The 15084-nt window shown below is 38.4% G+C and overlaps 2 protein-coding genes across 21 annotated transcripts in view; one reads left to right on the top strand and one right to left on the bottom strand.

Annotated features, from left to right (window-relative positions):
• Positions 1-771: 771 nt before the first annotated feature.
• Positions 772-9145, top strand: usp1 (ubiquitin specific peptidase 1). The gene is made up of 9 exons (XM_023339870.1): positions 772-1115; positions 1612-1823; positions 3215-3356; positions 4623-4724; positions 4893-5068; positions 5265-5956; positions 6145-6303; positions 6624-6825; positions 6900-9145. Exons 2-9 carry the CDS (start codon positions 1657-1659, stop codon positions 7654-7656), a joined length of 2397 nt encoding a protein of 798 aa, XP_023195638.1. The 5' UTR covers positions 772-1115; positions 1612-1656; the 3' UTR covers positions 7657-9145.
• Positions 8167-15084, bottom strand: part of dock7 (dedicator of cytokinesis 7) — a 49320-nt gene continuing 42402 nt past the window's right edge. For 14 of the 20 annotated variants that reach the window (XM_023339865.1, XM_023339863.1, XM_023339861.1 and 11 more), the window contains 7 exons: positions 13024-13158; positions 12826-12915; positions 12504-12740; positions 11975-12118; positions 11786-11892; positions 11547-11714; positions 8167-10499 (listed from right to left, as the gene is read on the bottom strand). In XM_023339865.1, coding sequence (XP_023195633.1) covers positions 10457-10499; positions 11547-11714; positions 11786-11892; positions 11975-12118; positions 12504-12740; positions 12826-12915; positions 13024-13158 — 924 coding nt within the window. In that variant the 3' untranslated portion in view covers positions 8167-10456. Of the gene's footprint in view, positions 10500-11435; positions 11456-11546; positions 11715-11785; positions 11893-11974; positions 12119-12503; positions 12741-12825; positions 12916-13023; positions 13159-15084 lie in introns of all 20 variants that reach the window. The other 6 variants (XM_023339864.1, XM_005815008.3, XM_023339868.1 and 3 more) reach the window with 2 other exon arrangements.

Here is a 15084-nt window from a genome sequence, read left to right on the forward strand (position 1 = left end):
CCTCGAGGACTGGAGTTTGAGACCCCTGCGGACTTTTACAAACGAAACATATAGTGACAACGGATTATATTGAATAAGACTAAAGGTTTAACTTTATTTATGTCAAAACTATACTTGCAAGCAATGTGTTCCAGGCCTCTTGATTAGTAGTTATGCCCTTTATAGAATCGTGGTTGCAGTACATCAGTGCTTCTCAATTCCAGTCCCCAGGCCCCCCTGCTCTGCATGTTTTAGATGTGCCTCTATACCAGAACAGCTGATTCAAATGATTGCATGACTTCTTCTGCAGGCATCAAGTACTGCAGAAGCCTGTTAATCACCCATAGATTTAATCCAGGTGTGTGGCAGCAGGGAAACACCTAAAACATGCAGGGCAGGTGGGCCTGAGGACCAGAATTGAGAAGCACCGCAGGACATTGTGATGACGGAAAGGTAGAAAGTGATGTAATCAACATATTATCACAATATCAAGAAATAATAATGCAACTTTGAAATAGTTTTTTCCAAATACGAATAATTTCGCCGTAAATTGCAAACAGCAAACAACTTTGGATCGGCATTCATAACTATACCTAAAGTAACCACAATTATCCAAAAATGGATTGTATACCTAACCAAATTGTCTGTTTGTTGATAAAATTTCCTCCTCTCAGCAAACAGCTGTTTTGTTTGTCAGCCTTTATTTTGATGGGAACCCCAAACTCTCTATCTTTCTCCTTTTTAGCTTCGCTGCCCTTTCAGAAAACACTACAAACATGGCGTCAACAGGGTGAATGGATTTTGTTGTTTTAGGTGTCTTTAGATGAGCCTGCGTTTTAGACTGTAAATTTTCCACGTTATCTAATTTTACAAAATCTTGTGCATATTTATAAGATTTATGTGCTCGCATGGTTTACATTTATTATGAAATGCAACCGTTATTTGATATTTTTGTCGGATATTTTGAGACAGTGTCGATTCTTCACCGGCGGAGAAACGGTCAACGTGTCTTCGAGCAGGAAAAAGCGCCAACTTCTCTTTGCACCGTCTGAATAGTCAAACAGCGGACTAAATGGTTTGAATGACTGTATATTTGGGAATATATATTTAACCTGAAGCTGGAATGAGTCCTTCAGGTAAGACTTAAACGTGTCCTCTGACTGTTCTAATTAAGATAGTTCGTTGTTTTGAATTAAGCAGTTGAAGGCAGCGTGCTGCCTGTTTACTCCTCCCACTGCTTCACAACACCGCTCCATGTCGACCCAGTTTTTGTACTGTGTTGTGTTCAAATAGTTTGGAATGAGTTTTTAAATGCACACTGCTTTGTTTTTACTATTTTGTAAAAAAAAAAAAAAAATAGGGAGGCAGAGGTTCGTCTCTGGTTGTTGTGGAGGGGTGGTTATACAGGCATCATTAAGTTAGCGTTAGCTTGGTTATATGTTATATAATACCGAACTGAACTTGTAACTGTACACTACACTATAAACCAGAACCGTCTGAACTGATGAACTCGAACTGTTTAGCTCAAAATTACATTACAGGAGCAGAAACTTAAGTGCGTAGTTACGTTCGTTCATGTCGAGCTCTGATGGCGCCGACTGAAATATAATTTGTAATTCTCTTTTTCGCCAGTGAGTTGCGCTGTTCGGTCTCAGTAAGATACCAAGGAGAACGAAGATGTCAGGTCTGCTGGCTGAGAATGCTGGAGCAGGACAGGAGAGTCCTGTGAAGAGGAACAAACTTTCCTTAAAGTTCTTCCAGAAGGACACAAAACGAGCTCTGAATTTCTCCGAACCTCAAGCAGAAGAGGCCAAAACACTAGAAGAAGAAGATTCTCCAGCCAGGTGGGTTTGTGAGTAGTAGTAGTTGAGTAGTTTGTTTTTCAGACTTTGCAATAATCAACCACATTTTCATGTTATGAACAACACTCAGTTAATTGCTGAGATACAGATGTTATTTTAAAAGTAGTCCATGTTAACTTGTTTTGTCAGCAGTACACAAATCAACTTCTTTTGTTTTATAAACAGTTGACAAATGTCCATTTTGTCAAAAAAAAAAAAAAGTCAAGTCAAAGTTTATTTATAGAACACTTTAAAAAAAAGCAAAACTGAACAAACAGAATTTGGGTCATAAATCATGTAGGAATAGCAGTCATTAGTTGCTGGAAATAATTTTATCTATTTAAGAAAACATCAATGTTCAGTATAACTTTTGCCAACTTCAACAGAGATCATAGAAATTAAACTTCTGCAAAACTGACATCTTCATTTATCATTAATTAAATGTGTAAGAAAAATAACATTTTCTAAAATATTTATTTTCCAGATGTTGTTCATTCAGTTCAAAGTTTTCTCAGTCTAGGTTCAGTAGTCTTAAGGTTTATGTAAATAAAAACGAAATGGTTCTTTAGTACTAAAAATGTACATTTAGTCACAGAAGTAGTATAAAATGGTATTTTAAATGGGCACGTAAATATGAACTGTATCCCTGTAGGAAGAAGAAACACTGTATGTTTTGTTTCTCCAATTTGTTTTCTGTGTAGATCACAGGTGTCAAACTCCAGTCCTCGAGGGCCGCAGTCCTGCAGTTTTTAGATGTGCCACAGCTACAAAACACTGAAATGAAATGTCTTAATTACCTCCTCCTTGTGTAGATCAGTTCTCCACAGCCTTGCTAATGACCTAATTATTCTATTCAGGTGTGGTGCAGCAGAGGCACATCTAAAAGTTGCAGGACAGTGGCGCTCGAGGACTGGAGTTTGACACCCCTGGTGTACATAATCTCAACAACTACAAACATCCAGCAGCTTCAGTTTGCTGGCTCTACCAAACTGGGTTTCAAAAAACTTTACAGCTTTTTATGTTTAGATTCTTCCTATAATTTTGTATTCATTTTCACAGTGACTTTTCCATTTTAGAATTGTATACACCCTCTGTATATACACCACAAACAGGTTTTCAACTGTGGATAAACGGAGAACATGTAATATCTTCCCACTCTAAATTAGGGCTGCACAATAGAAATAAAATCTGTTTTAAACATTTGTTGAATTATCAGATACTTATAACACTTTTGGCCCAGAACACTGGAGGAAAAACTTTGGCAAACATAATAATATTGTTACTGTTATATATAGTTTATGCTCTCATGCCATATAAAAAACCTTGAATAATTTAAGCAATGACTGTGAAAATTAAACAATCTATCTCCTGTTTTGTTTTCTAATCTGCTGCAGCTGTGATCAGGTGGTGTATGGCCCTGCCCCCTGCCCATCTTCACCTGGCCTTCCAATCCCATGTGAGAAGAAAGAGAACCTGGTGCCTTTTGTGGGTCTCAATAACCTTGGCAACACCTGCTACTTAAACAGCATCTTGCAGGTGGGTGATTACTTCTTAGTTCAAGTTCTATAAATCAAAAAATCTCCTTCAGAAATGTATTTAATTGTAGGTCACATATTGTTGCTGAATCTTAATGAATAATTTGACTAGTGCCTTAAAAGTTTATTTTGCTTCACTAGTTTTTAAGTTTGTTCTGGAGTTCTACTAAATACTTGCTGGTTTCTAATCTTTAACAAAGTTTTGCACATGGCAGCACAAAATAACCCATAAAGAAGCAAAGAGATGAAATTGTTTCTCATTCACTAAAAGAAGAGAAGGGTGTCAGAACGGCTTAAGGCTGGAAATAAGAGGTTGCTTTGCAGTGTGTTGTCCTCCTGAATGATGCATTGTGTGCTTGGATTGCCCCATTGTAGCTTATCTGTAGAGGCATTGTTTGGAAGTGAAGAGACGACAAGCGGTGGACGTTTTATCACCCAGTTGGATTCTTGTGTGATCCCTTCTGTAACAGCTATTCACACAGTGGGCCTGTTGCTGCAGTGTCATATTTCACTTGTTGTTTACAATAGGTGAGATGCCTCTCCTTTTCAAAGAGAACAAAAGATAAAGAAATTTGCCTCGTCTTCACAATGAAATGATATCGGATGTACAGAAAAAAGCACAACAAATGTGTAAAAGTATGAGATGGATTTCAGTATAAATACTAAAACATAGGTTTCAGTATTTATGTTTTGGTAAATATTGATTGACCCATAAAAACATGTTTCACTTTATAAAAATTGTTTTGGTATAACTGCTTTTACATAAAATCTCTTTATTTCATCACAAATCCAGTTTTTCTCTTCCTTTCCTTGAAACAAACTTAGAAATGGCAGAAAATATTTTCAAAAACTGGCTCTTCTTTCAGTCATTCCTTCCCACAAAGCACGCTTATCACCAAGAAAGTAGACCTTTGGTGAACGTCACTGTGAACTATGAAAACCCACAGTGCATTTGTTAAAAAAACATCCAGATTTTCCAAAGATCTTCAGAAACAAAATTTTGATTAATTGATAAAATCTTGATAATTCTTTTCTTTAAATTGTTGTGTGCAGAAGCTGTTTATAATAGCTGAAGACTGCTCTTTAAATCTACATTTAAGTCACACACGCACTCATAGCCTCTGACAATTGTTTTGGAAAGACCAATTGAACTGTGGAAGGAAGCCATCCTACACATGTTCATGTCTGGGGTATTCATTGGCTGTTGGGCTTTAGGAATCTGTGTAAATGGAGCTAAAATGTAATGAATTGTGTTTTTCACCTGCAGGTTCTGTATTACTGCCCTGGCTTCAGAGAAGGGGTCAAGAACCTGTACGACCTTTCCAAAAGACCAGAAAAACCAAAGGATGAAACTGCTAAAAATGAAGAGGTTGGTTCAAAGCAAACTGTTTAAAGAATTGTTTTTAGAATATTACACCATTTATCTGGATTTTAATATATATATATATATACACACACTTTCAGTGTTTTTCTAAAGCTATTGTGTGTTGCAACTAGAACATTTATTCAACAAACCTCTTGGGTCTTATTTCTTCAGAGTCAGCAGTCAGAGTGTGTGTCTGAGACTGTGCCAGCTCACATCGAGCTCCTTGGGAGCTTCAGCAGCCTGATGACCTCAGTGGAGCAGCTGCAGTCCAGCTTCCTGCTCAACCCTAATGGCTTCAGCGAGGGAGAGCTGGCTACGCCCCCTCGCAAAATACTTCACACCATCAGGTCCTGTCATCCTGCTGCTGCTATTCAAAGGCTAACCTGAGAAAAAGTAGAACAGGATGATTGAAGTATTTGCACCAAAAAAAACAACAAATGTTGATCTGAATGAGTAAATTTAAACCAAATTTGTTGTTTTGATATTTAAATGCGTTTATAGTGAAAATACTTTGTGTGTTTACTGTGTTTTTGTGCTTTGCAGGCAGCTGAACCCTATGTATGAAGGTTATCTCCAGCATGATGCTCAGGAGGTTCTGCAATGCATCCTGGGATACATTCAGGAGGCCTGTGACACTATCAGAAAAGAGCAGGAGCTGGAGAGGAAGGAGGAGGAGGACGACGACAGAGACGTTAAAAAGGAGAATGGCATTCCCTCGGATTCCAGTTTCTCTGGGACGGAAACCAGAGCTTCCACGGACGAAGTCAGCGGAAAGAGGAAGAGCGACACAGAGGTGGGAAACGCCAAGAAGAAGCCCAAGTCTAAGAAGTCTGAGTCCACTGAGGAAAATGTCTGTAGAAACAAACCCTTCACTCGCTCCAAGAGAAAGTCCTCCAGTGATATCACAGTGGATAGCACTCAGAGTAAAGAGGGAGAGCAGGAGGAAGAGGAGAAGAAGAATCTGAATCCTGATGAAGAGAAAGATGAAAAAGCATCCCGTAAAGAGACAAGTGGGAAAAGAAAGAAGAGAGGTACTCTGGGTTGGCTGAGATCGTCAGGGAAGCAGCCGAGTATTTTCTCAAAGTTCTGCAGCGTCGGGAAGATCAGCTCTACAAATCCAAAACCTCAGAACAAATCCGAGCCAGAGAACACACCATCAGAGGAGCCAAAACAGAAAAGCACTCAACAGTCTGTAGCAAGGAAGTCAGCTACAGGTCAAATAGAGAAACAGCAAGGTAAGAGATGAGCAATGAAGGTAGAGGGAGTAATGTGGGAAAATGTAGTAAGTTTGAGTAATGCCTGTAAGGCAACACACTGTCAAAAACTGATGACTGTTGGGGTAAAAATAGATTCAACTTCTGCCTTGAATCCAGTATGTTTGTTAGAGCTCTGATCATGATCCAGGTTTCTCTGTTTGCCTCAGACGTTCTGGGCCTGATGGAGAAACTGTTCCAGGGCCGACTGGTGCTGAGGACTCGTTGTCTGGAGTGTGAGAGCTTCACAGAACGGAGAGAGGACTTCCAGGACATCAGCGTGCCGGTGCTGGACGACCAACCGAAGAGTCCAGAGGATCTATTTGAAGGTGAGGCAATGAAAATATTGAATTGTGACAGAAAAGTAAAAACAGAAGAAACTTTCCAATTTTTCACAGCTCCATAGGCATGCTGTGCCTCATCAGCCATTTTCTCTTCACTGATTGTGTGTGTTGTAAAGTCAAGTTTAGCTTTTTGCATTTCTCAAGATTGCTTTATTGGAATAACAAAATTTCCCAAAAATAACTCTGCCATTAATTTGAGAAGTAGAATTTTGGTTATGTAGAGGCGATTTTTTTTAAACTACTACTTATGGTTACTTGTTAATGAAACTAATTTAATACAAAACAAGTAATGTTTATCTTTTCAGTCTCTCCAGACCCGAAGCCTGAGATGAAGACCTTGACGTGGGCCATTTCTCAGTTTGCCTCTGTGGAGCGCATCGTTGGTGAAGATAAATACTTCTGTGAAACCTGTCATCACTACACGGAGGCTGAAAGGAGTCTGCTGTTTGACAAAACTCCTGAAGTCATCACTATTCACCTTAAGCGCTTCTCTGCCAGCAGCTTGGAGTGAGTTCACAAACCGATCCTTTGTAAAAACCAAAACTCTTAAGGTTCGGTGTCTAACCTGGTTTTCCTGGCAGGGTGGATCCGTACGCAGGCCTCTCTAAAGTCAACACTCCCTTACAGACGCCCCTCACCTTGTCTCTGAACGAGTGGTGCACAAAGCCATCGGCTGCTACAGGGCAGCAGTATGAACTGTTTGCTGTGGTCATGCACAGTGGTGTCACCATCAGCAGCGGCCACTACACCACCTACATCCGCATGTCCGATCTGAAGGACGCAAAGGTCTGGCTGCAGGACAAGAAAGAAAAAGTTACTGAGGAGGATGTAAAAGATAGCAAAGAGGGAGCACAGACAGACGAAAACACAACCTTCGACGATGGCGAGGTGTCGGTCAGCCTGAGCACAAGGGGGCAGCGGCGAGCAGGTTTAGCTAGCACTAAATCAGGGAGCAAAAAGCTTTTGGAGGGAGGCGTTGGACTCCTGGGGGGACAGAGAAGTTTGCCCAATTGCGACCTGGGAAGCGGCAGCAAAGCAGCTAACCGTGACGCAGCGGAGGGATCTAAACGGAGAAAGACGCTAAGCAGCTCCAGCCAGAATGCTGGCGGACTCAAAAAGGAGCTGGAAGATGCGCCGATGGCTCCCCCTGGTGGGATGGAGGCAGCAGAGCAGCAAGCTTTAACCAGCCTGCTGGAGTATGAGGGGAAATGGCTGCTGTTTGATGACTCTGAAGTGCGTTTGTTTGTGGAGGAGGACTTCCTGCGAGCCTGTTCTCCTGAAACGTGCTCCTCATCCACACCCTACCTGCTGTTCTACAAAAGGATGCCTGAGCCCTGACACTAAAATAAGCACAAGACATAAATGTACACACACACATCTGTAATTGTTGGTGCCAAAAACATTCATTGCCATTTAAACACATCATCTAAAGTTTGTTTCTGCCTGCAGCAGTCTCCTCCTTTAGGACCAAGGCCAGTTGACTCTACTCTAAAGCAGGGGCTCACTATAAAAACTAGCTGAAAAATGTTGCCTCGTTATTTTATTTTTTTTGTACACGTCAGGGATGTTTAAGCCTTTTTTGTACAGATTTAGTTGTTTGTAGTGGTGTATTTTTGACACTGGCTTTCAAAAATAGTCTGTAAGGGTTGTTGGTGGCAAGAGTACTTTTCAGCACAGCTTTTATTTAGATCAAAGACTTTTTTTTTCTCTCCATGTGACAGAATTTGCAAAATACTTTTTCAATGCAGTGTTTTCTCAAACTGTCCCTTTATTTTTTTTTTTCTCAAATCTTCCATTTGTATGCTGTTTTTTTATTACTGTGCTTGGGCCGCCTTCAATAAGTAACACTTTTTTTTTTTTTTGATGTATTGAAACATATTTACAATATATTTCTATTAGAAATACAAAAATAACTGTGTGCAATCTGTTTAGAAAACCAGGTTTTTATATCACATTTTATACAGTCAAAGTTTCAGTAATGTCCAGAATTTAAAACACAACTCTTAATTTAAAATCCTTTATCTTTTATTCCTTTTACAGAGTTTAGTAGTAAATTGAGGGAAAGTAAATGGTTAAAGCTGCCCATTAGCCAGCCTTTTTTTGTGCAATGTTATGTTTAATTGATCACACATTCACTTCCTGTCTGAGAGAAAATAATTGAAATTATTTCTGGAGAGGCTATTTGATACTTTGAGAACTCCTGTAAAGTCCAAATGATTCCTGCTGTATCACTCATAACAGTAATAACCACGGACAAAAATCTTTTATCCTAGATTTCTTCAAAATACCTAACTAATCACATTTTTTTTTTTTACAAACTGTAGAAGGGAAAAGAAGCTACAAGAACTCCCAGACTAGACAATTTTTTCTGCAAACCTGAGAATGAGAAATCAGTTGCTTATGTGATGAATAAAAAAATGTAAGATTTGGGTCCACTCAACCTACCTCACTGCACCTTGGTCATAACATGGAAAAAGAAATTGAGGCTACTCCCATTGCACAAGTTGCTTTCTTTTATTAGTGTTTTCCCCTTAACAGCTCTAAGTGTCCCACATGTTCAGTTATATTTCAGCGAAAATATTTTTACCAAATTCAAATCTGCCCTGGGAAAAAGGATGAGAATTGTCATATAATCCAGCAACCTTTTGACATCCTGTAGTTAATTGACTGTGAGACAAAACTTCATATTGTGAAGTATACTCTGTACTTTGCTTGAAGATTTTCTTCAGAAGATAAAAGCAACCTTGATAAGTGTGAAGCTGTAGACCATACCAGCTGTAATTACCTTTGGGTTGAAAGCAGACAAGCAATAAAGTTTTTACCTCCAGTTTCGCTTTATTGTCGTTTTCTCCTGCATAAAGCAGCTTAACTGGAATTTAGCTTAAGTAATACATATCCAAGTATATATAGGTACATGTCTAAGCATATCAGAAACATTTTATACCAGTACATAAAAATTAAATGGGTTTTATTTCTGGTTTGATTTAGTCTCTCAAATTTGAATATTATACAAGGTCAAAAAATGTATTTTTATAGCAAATGTTATAGATTGCTGACTTGACAATTATCAAACATCCTGGATAATAAAAAGTGCAGAAGAACTGTTTGTTCAGAGTGCTGCAACCAAACATATTAATAGAAAGTTAAGCTGAACTGGTTGCTACTGAACCAAATGTCAAAAGTTGCTTTAAAATGAAAGTTTTAGTAATTCAGGTGAAAGTCGTAAGCCAGACCAAGTACAACTATTTTTGTAAAGCTATCTTATCGTTTGTATTTTTATTGTAAGCCGTGATTAAAATGTACAGAAATAAGTGCTTGACACATGTCACTGTCTAATGAGTATATATGTCTCAGTTTTTGAATTAAATTACATTTTAAATCTTATTCCAAACTATTTACATAGGTTTGTACATTACAAGAAAAGAAATCCCACACCATCTGAACATTAAAATATTTATTTAGTAAAATATTCAAAGTAAAACAAAACTACATAAAATTATACAAGGATGTTTTAAGTACCTAATTTCAAAATGTTGCTTAAACATAAAATAATAAAGCATTATGATAAATACTGGTACAACTTTTTCCATGTTTAAATTTTTTTCTTCCTCGCCTCCCTCCAATACATAAACTTTCAAGTCATAAATGCATTGCTACGCTATAATAAAAAAAGTGCACAAATGAAATTGAATACATTATTTTTTGACACATCGTACAGAATTAAATAAACACCTTGACTTTTAAAGTGGTACCTTTTTCTGTGGATACTTGTAAAAACGTTGGTTGTAAAAAGGGGGGCAGGGAGTTTGGCACTTATCTGGGGCTCAGAGCACTCTTCGTATTCACTGGTTTACAGCTTGAAGGTTCTGTTGGTATCAAGTGTTTAAATGTGTGGGTTTCTTAAGGTAGCTGAGGGAAAATCATCCCCATAGCAACAAACAGCAACTCCTGATCCTCAAGATCTCCTTGTTCACTTTGCAGACTGTGTGACCGTTTGTCTAGAAACAAATTAAGACACTGGAATGACGTACCGAGCTCCTTCGCTTGTAACAAACACTCCTATTTACACTTCAAAATAAATTAATATTGCAAATTTCTGTAGTCTTTGTGTGGGTGACTGAGTGCAATCTCTCCATCTTCAAATGTCAAGCTTGCGAAGACTCAGTCTGCTGAAGGAATCTCTGCAAAATAAAAAAAAAAAAAGAGGAATTCAGAGAAGTTCCCGCTTTTTTCCTGGATTACCAGCTCCTTTTAACTACTGATGAGCTGGATGATTTCATTTAAAGTTTGATTTGAGAGGTTGGGCAGCATTTTGCGACTTGCAAAAGTATTTACAACCCTTGAATATTTTTAAATATTAAGTAAAATAAAATATTAAATAAAATACATTAGATGTATTTTATTTGGATTTTATACAATAGACCAGCACTAAATATACAACTGTGAAGTGGATGAAAAGAAACGCATGGTTTTCTTATTCCTTCTGAGAGCTCTTGCCACAGATTCTCAGTTGTGTTAAATGTAGGACTTTGACTAGGAACAGTGTTCTGCGGAAACTTATAACCAGAGTTTTTTGATCTTCATAGAACTGCAAGATTTATAAACACACAGGTGGACTCTGTATACTAATTAGGCAACTTGAAGAGAATTTTATTGAGCGTATCAGAGTACAGGAGGGTGAACACAGATGTACACCACACTTTTCAGATTCAGTTGAAAACCACATATAATTTTCTTTCAATTTCACAGTTTTCCATTACTTTGTGTTGGCCTATTATATCAAATCTCAATCAAATCTATTGAAGTACGAGAATGAAATATGACATGTGTCAAAAAGTTCAAACAGTGTGAATACTTTGGCAAGGCACTTCATGTATCTGCTGTTAAAATATCAAAATCAAATGGCAGAAGTGTTAGTAATTGTGATTTTTTTTTTAACCAAATGCACAATAAAAGAATCATTCATATTTGGGTGTTTGTGTGCAGCATCACTATTTCCATGTTAATCTCTGTTTTTAAAGGTGGCTGCAGTGCTGCAAACTGTTTTTTTTTACTTGAGAAAACTCTAAAATCTCTAAATGACGACACAAAAACACAAGGTGTAGTTTCAGAGCTACCTTATCAAGCTGTCCGTTTGCTGCATGATTATTACAAAAACAAAACACTGTTTTAAAAAAAACCACCGAAACAAAGAAGTGAGCGCAGACAGGCAACATGTCTTCTCTCACCTGTGCGAGTTGACCTGCAGGACGGGTTTGTAAAGCTGTGGGATCTTCCTGTTGATGAGGGGCTGCAGCGCCTCCTTCAGTCTGTGGTAGTTCCGCTCCAGCTCCCTCTGGTACTCTTTCTGGTCCGGTCCGATCAGGCTCTTGTTCTTCCGGAGGGCGTCTTCGCACCTTTGGCAGGACAAACGTTGGAACGTAAAACTGAAATATCCTAACAAACAGAGTTTGGAAGCATAAAGTACCTCTTTGTGAAGTCTTTAAAGCACAGACGGAGCTTGTTGTGGTGTCGATACAGTTTTGGGTCACTTGGGATTTCTGACAGGAACACCTGAGCCACTTCCAACGGACCCTAAAAATGGGTTTTCTATATGAGCATCAGCAGATATAGAATAAAATAAAAAGAAGTGCAGTGTGTTTCGCTGATGTCTGACCTGGTTTACCGTTGTGCCCACAGATCCCTGCAGAACCATCTGCAGCATTTTGGCGTCAGCAGGGTCCTGGTGGGTGGCAAAAGCCAGCTCCTGCGTCTTCTTCTGCATATCCTCTATCGCCACCTCTATGGGTGTGGAAATAATCTGGAAATAGAAAAACATTCGGAGATTTCACTTACTGTAAGTAAAACAGTATTTTCTAATCTGTAATTGCCTATTTCTGTAAAGAAATTCCACAACAGAATGACAGTTGTTGTTTGTCATGGGTCACAGACTACAGTCATATCTAAAAAATTACAATACATGTTCCAATGAGCCTAGTTTGTCAGAAAAGTACCTTTTGGAAATAAACTTTAAGCAGTTAAATTTATGTATCAAGTTATGTATTAAACATAATTTTCCTTTTACCATTTTAACGTTTCACAATAACTCCTTCAAAAAATACTTGTTTACAAAGTTGTTCATCTTTGTTCAGTTCTCAGCTTGTCCAAGTCTTTTCCAGTTAACTGCTTGTTAAGTCATGGCCTACCTCCTCCTTGTGAATGATGTTGATCCTGGTCTTGATGTAAGGAAAGGCGTGTGATGTGGTAAGGATGGTCTTGCGTTTGAATTGCTCGTGCAGGTCCCCGTGGGCCCGGCCGTCCAAGGTGAAAGGAGTGCAGTACACAAAGCGCCTCAAGTTGTAGTTCTTGTCGAAGTAGGTGATGCGGTCTTTCATCTCGTAAGTGTCGAAGTACGGCTCCACGTACGTGATCTGGATGAAGGCCTGTGCACAGTAAAATGTCGTCAAATGACCAGGCGGGTTTGCTGTGGATGAATTTGACATGGTGATGAGGCTTTGGAGCACCAACCTTATTGGGGTCAAGTTTGCACTTATCTACAGGGTTGGAGTCCTTAATGACTTCTACCTGCTCCTCCCCGAAGCGCTCCCCATAGAAGCTCTAAGAGAAAAGAGGGCGGGGCCTTTACACTTCTGCTAGGTATAAACATTTTAGATAGGTCATTCTTTTTTAGTTCAAAAGTTCAGGAGTTATTGAAGAGCTGTTTACCTCGAGCCTGTGGGAGATTTCGGCCAGCTTCGTGATGGCCGGCTCTTTATACACAAACTCCTGCTCATCCAAGTCGCCAAACTTTGAACCATAAAATCCCACTCTGAAGTACGTACCAAACATCCTCTTCCCATCCTGTGAGCAGATAAAAACACCTGTCAGAGAACTGTCTTCAACTCTAAATAAATGAAAACTTTAGATAAAAATCACAGTTCTCCACAATGTCGGAACCAAGATCGACTAAGACTTGTAAAAGAGTTCAAAGCCTTCACTTCAGGTACAACAGAAACAGGAGGTCTTTTCCAGAAGGCAACCTCCTCCCCTGGGAAGAGTTTGGATCAATGTGCAAAGATGTTCAATAATATTTAATTTCAAGAAGTAGCCATAAAATGCAGACGCAGCAATGTATTAATATCTTTGCAGATATATTAATATCTTTACAGTTCATTAATAGGCAGTTTTATCAATACATTCTGCCGCAGCCGACCCTTTGAGAACATTTTTGATCTTGGTATGGCCCAAAATGAAAAAGAGCTTGACATTCTGGATTAAACATTCATCATCTGTGTTCTAAAATGTGTTGAAGAGTCTTATTGAAATAAAAATGGCCTAAAGTTAAAGTAACATGACCTATATACAGCATGTTGTGCAGTGTGTAATGGTTTATCTAGAGATTTTGAAAGTTAACAAGAGATGCACCAAGAAATGGCCTGGGAAGTGATTATTTATGTTTTGGACTGCTACTTGTCAGATGAAGATTGAAAAAAGAATGATAACAGCTCACAGAGTGGAGGTTTCTACTGAGTAAAGACAAGGTTACCTATTGTCCATTTTAGTGTAATTAATTCAGAGCAAAAACACTGAAAAAAAAGTAAAGTGTGTTTTCCATAACACAGTAAGAAAAGTTAGTGGTTCATTTAGCCTGCAAGAGAGAGAGAGCAAGACATTCAGCAGACAACAGGAAGACTGAACATACTTCAGTCTTCCACTGTTTTATTCTTTTGATATGGAACATTCTTGATTTGAAAATGTTGATACCAATTTGGAAAGCTAACACTTTGGGAAACAATCTGCAGTTTCTAGGGAAACTACAGATTGTCTATAGTCAAATTAGATACTGTTGAATTAGGTTTTTTTTTTACTGGTTTTAAAGTCATCGCAGAGCAAACACTCGAGTGCGCACAAGTTATTAGAATTGTTAACCTGTCAGGTTTTGGTGATGTAAGTACATTTTAAAAATGACTAAATATGAATACAGGAAGTCTTAGAGAGTTAAGAATTGGCTAAAGTAAGAATCAGCATATCAAAGATAAAAAAAAGAAAGTATCTAAGAGAAGCCCAACAGCCTCCAGAAATGGTAACTTTCAACTGCTTTTCATTGAACAGTTCAAGTACAAACAAAGCAACAAAAAAAGTAGGGAAAACAGACAACAGACACTTCTGACAATATAATATAAACTGTTGAATTCAAGCCATGAATCAAAGCAGCAGGAGGGCTTGCTGAATCAAAGCCTTACATTTTTATTTATAGTTAAAATTGAGAAAATTCTACCCTGAAGAACAACAAAAAAGAAGCAAGAGTCAAGAAGCTTAACAAGGAAAAGAAGACCAAAGGAGAACCGGCATGTTGTTTTAAATAGCACAGGTGTGTTTGTCAAAGTGTAACAAAATTTCCTTTGTAGGATATTACAATGTGATGGCTTGGTAGATTTTCAAAACATTTAACAATATTGCAACAAAAATGCTGTCAATACCCTTAAACTAATGCACTTACCACAAGACACAATTAAGTAAAGTGGGAGGGGAGGGTCAGCAACCAGGCAAATCAAAAAGGAGAAAACAGAACAAATTTTAATCAGGATGGAGTTGCCCCCCAGAATCAACAAAAACAACACAAACACAAGATCATAAGATCAAAAATATCTTCAGTGATTTGAAGAAAATGATTCCAGACCATGCGAGATGAAAGAAAAAGGGGAAAAAGTCAGAAATAAAGAACCTTAGTCCTTAAACACCACCATGCACCCTTCGTGCAACTCCAAAACAAAAAAAAAAAAAGAC

Source organism: Xiphophorus maculatus, chromosome 9 (assembly GCF_002775205.1).
Source record: "Xiphophorus maculatus strain JP 163 A chromosome 9, X_maculatus-5.0-male, whole genome shotgun sequence".
NCBI lineage: Eukaryota > Metazoa > Chordata > Actinopteri > Cyprinodontiformes > Poeciliidae > Xiphophorus > Xiphophorus maculatus.

Bases quoted from the DNA above. Each gene is read 5' to 3' on its own strand.
- usp1 (XM_023339870.1), top strand. From the start codon at position 1,657: ATGTCAGGTCTGCTGGCTGAGAATGCTGGAGCAGGACAGGAGAGTCCT. The intron at 3,357-4,622 runs GTGGGTGATTAC...TTTCACCTGCAG, and splicing joins ACTTAAACAGCATCTTGCAG to GTTCTGTATTACTGCCCTGG. The intron at 5,069-5,264 runs GTCCTGTCATCC...TGTGCTTTGCAG, and splicing joins AAAATACTTCACACCATCAG to GCAGCTGAACCCTATGTATG.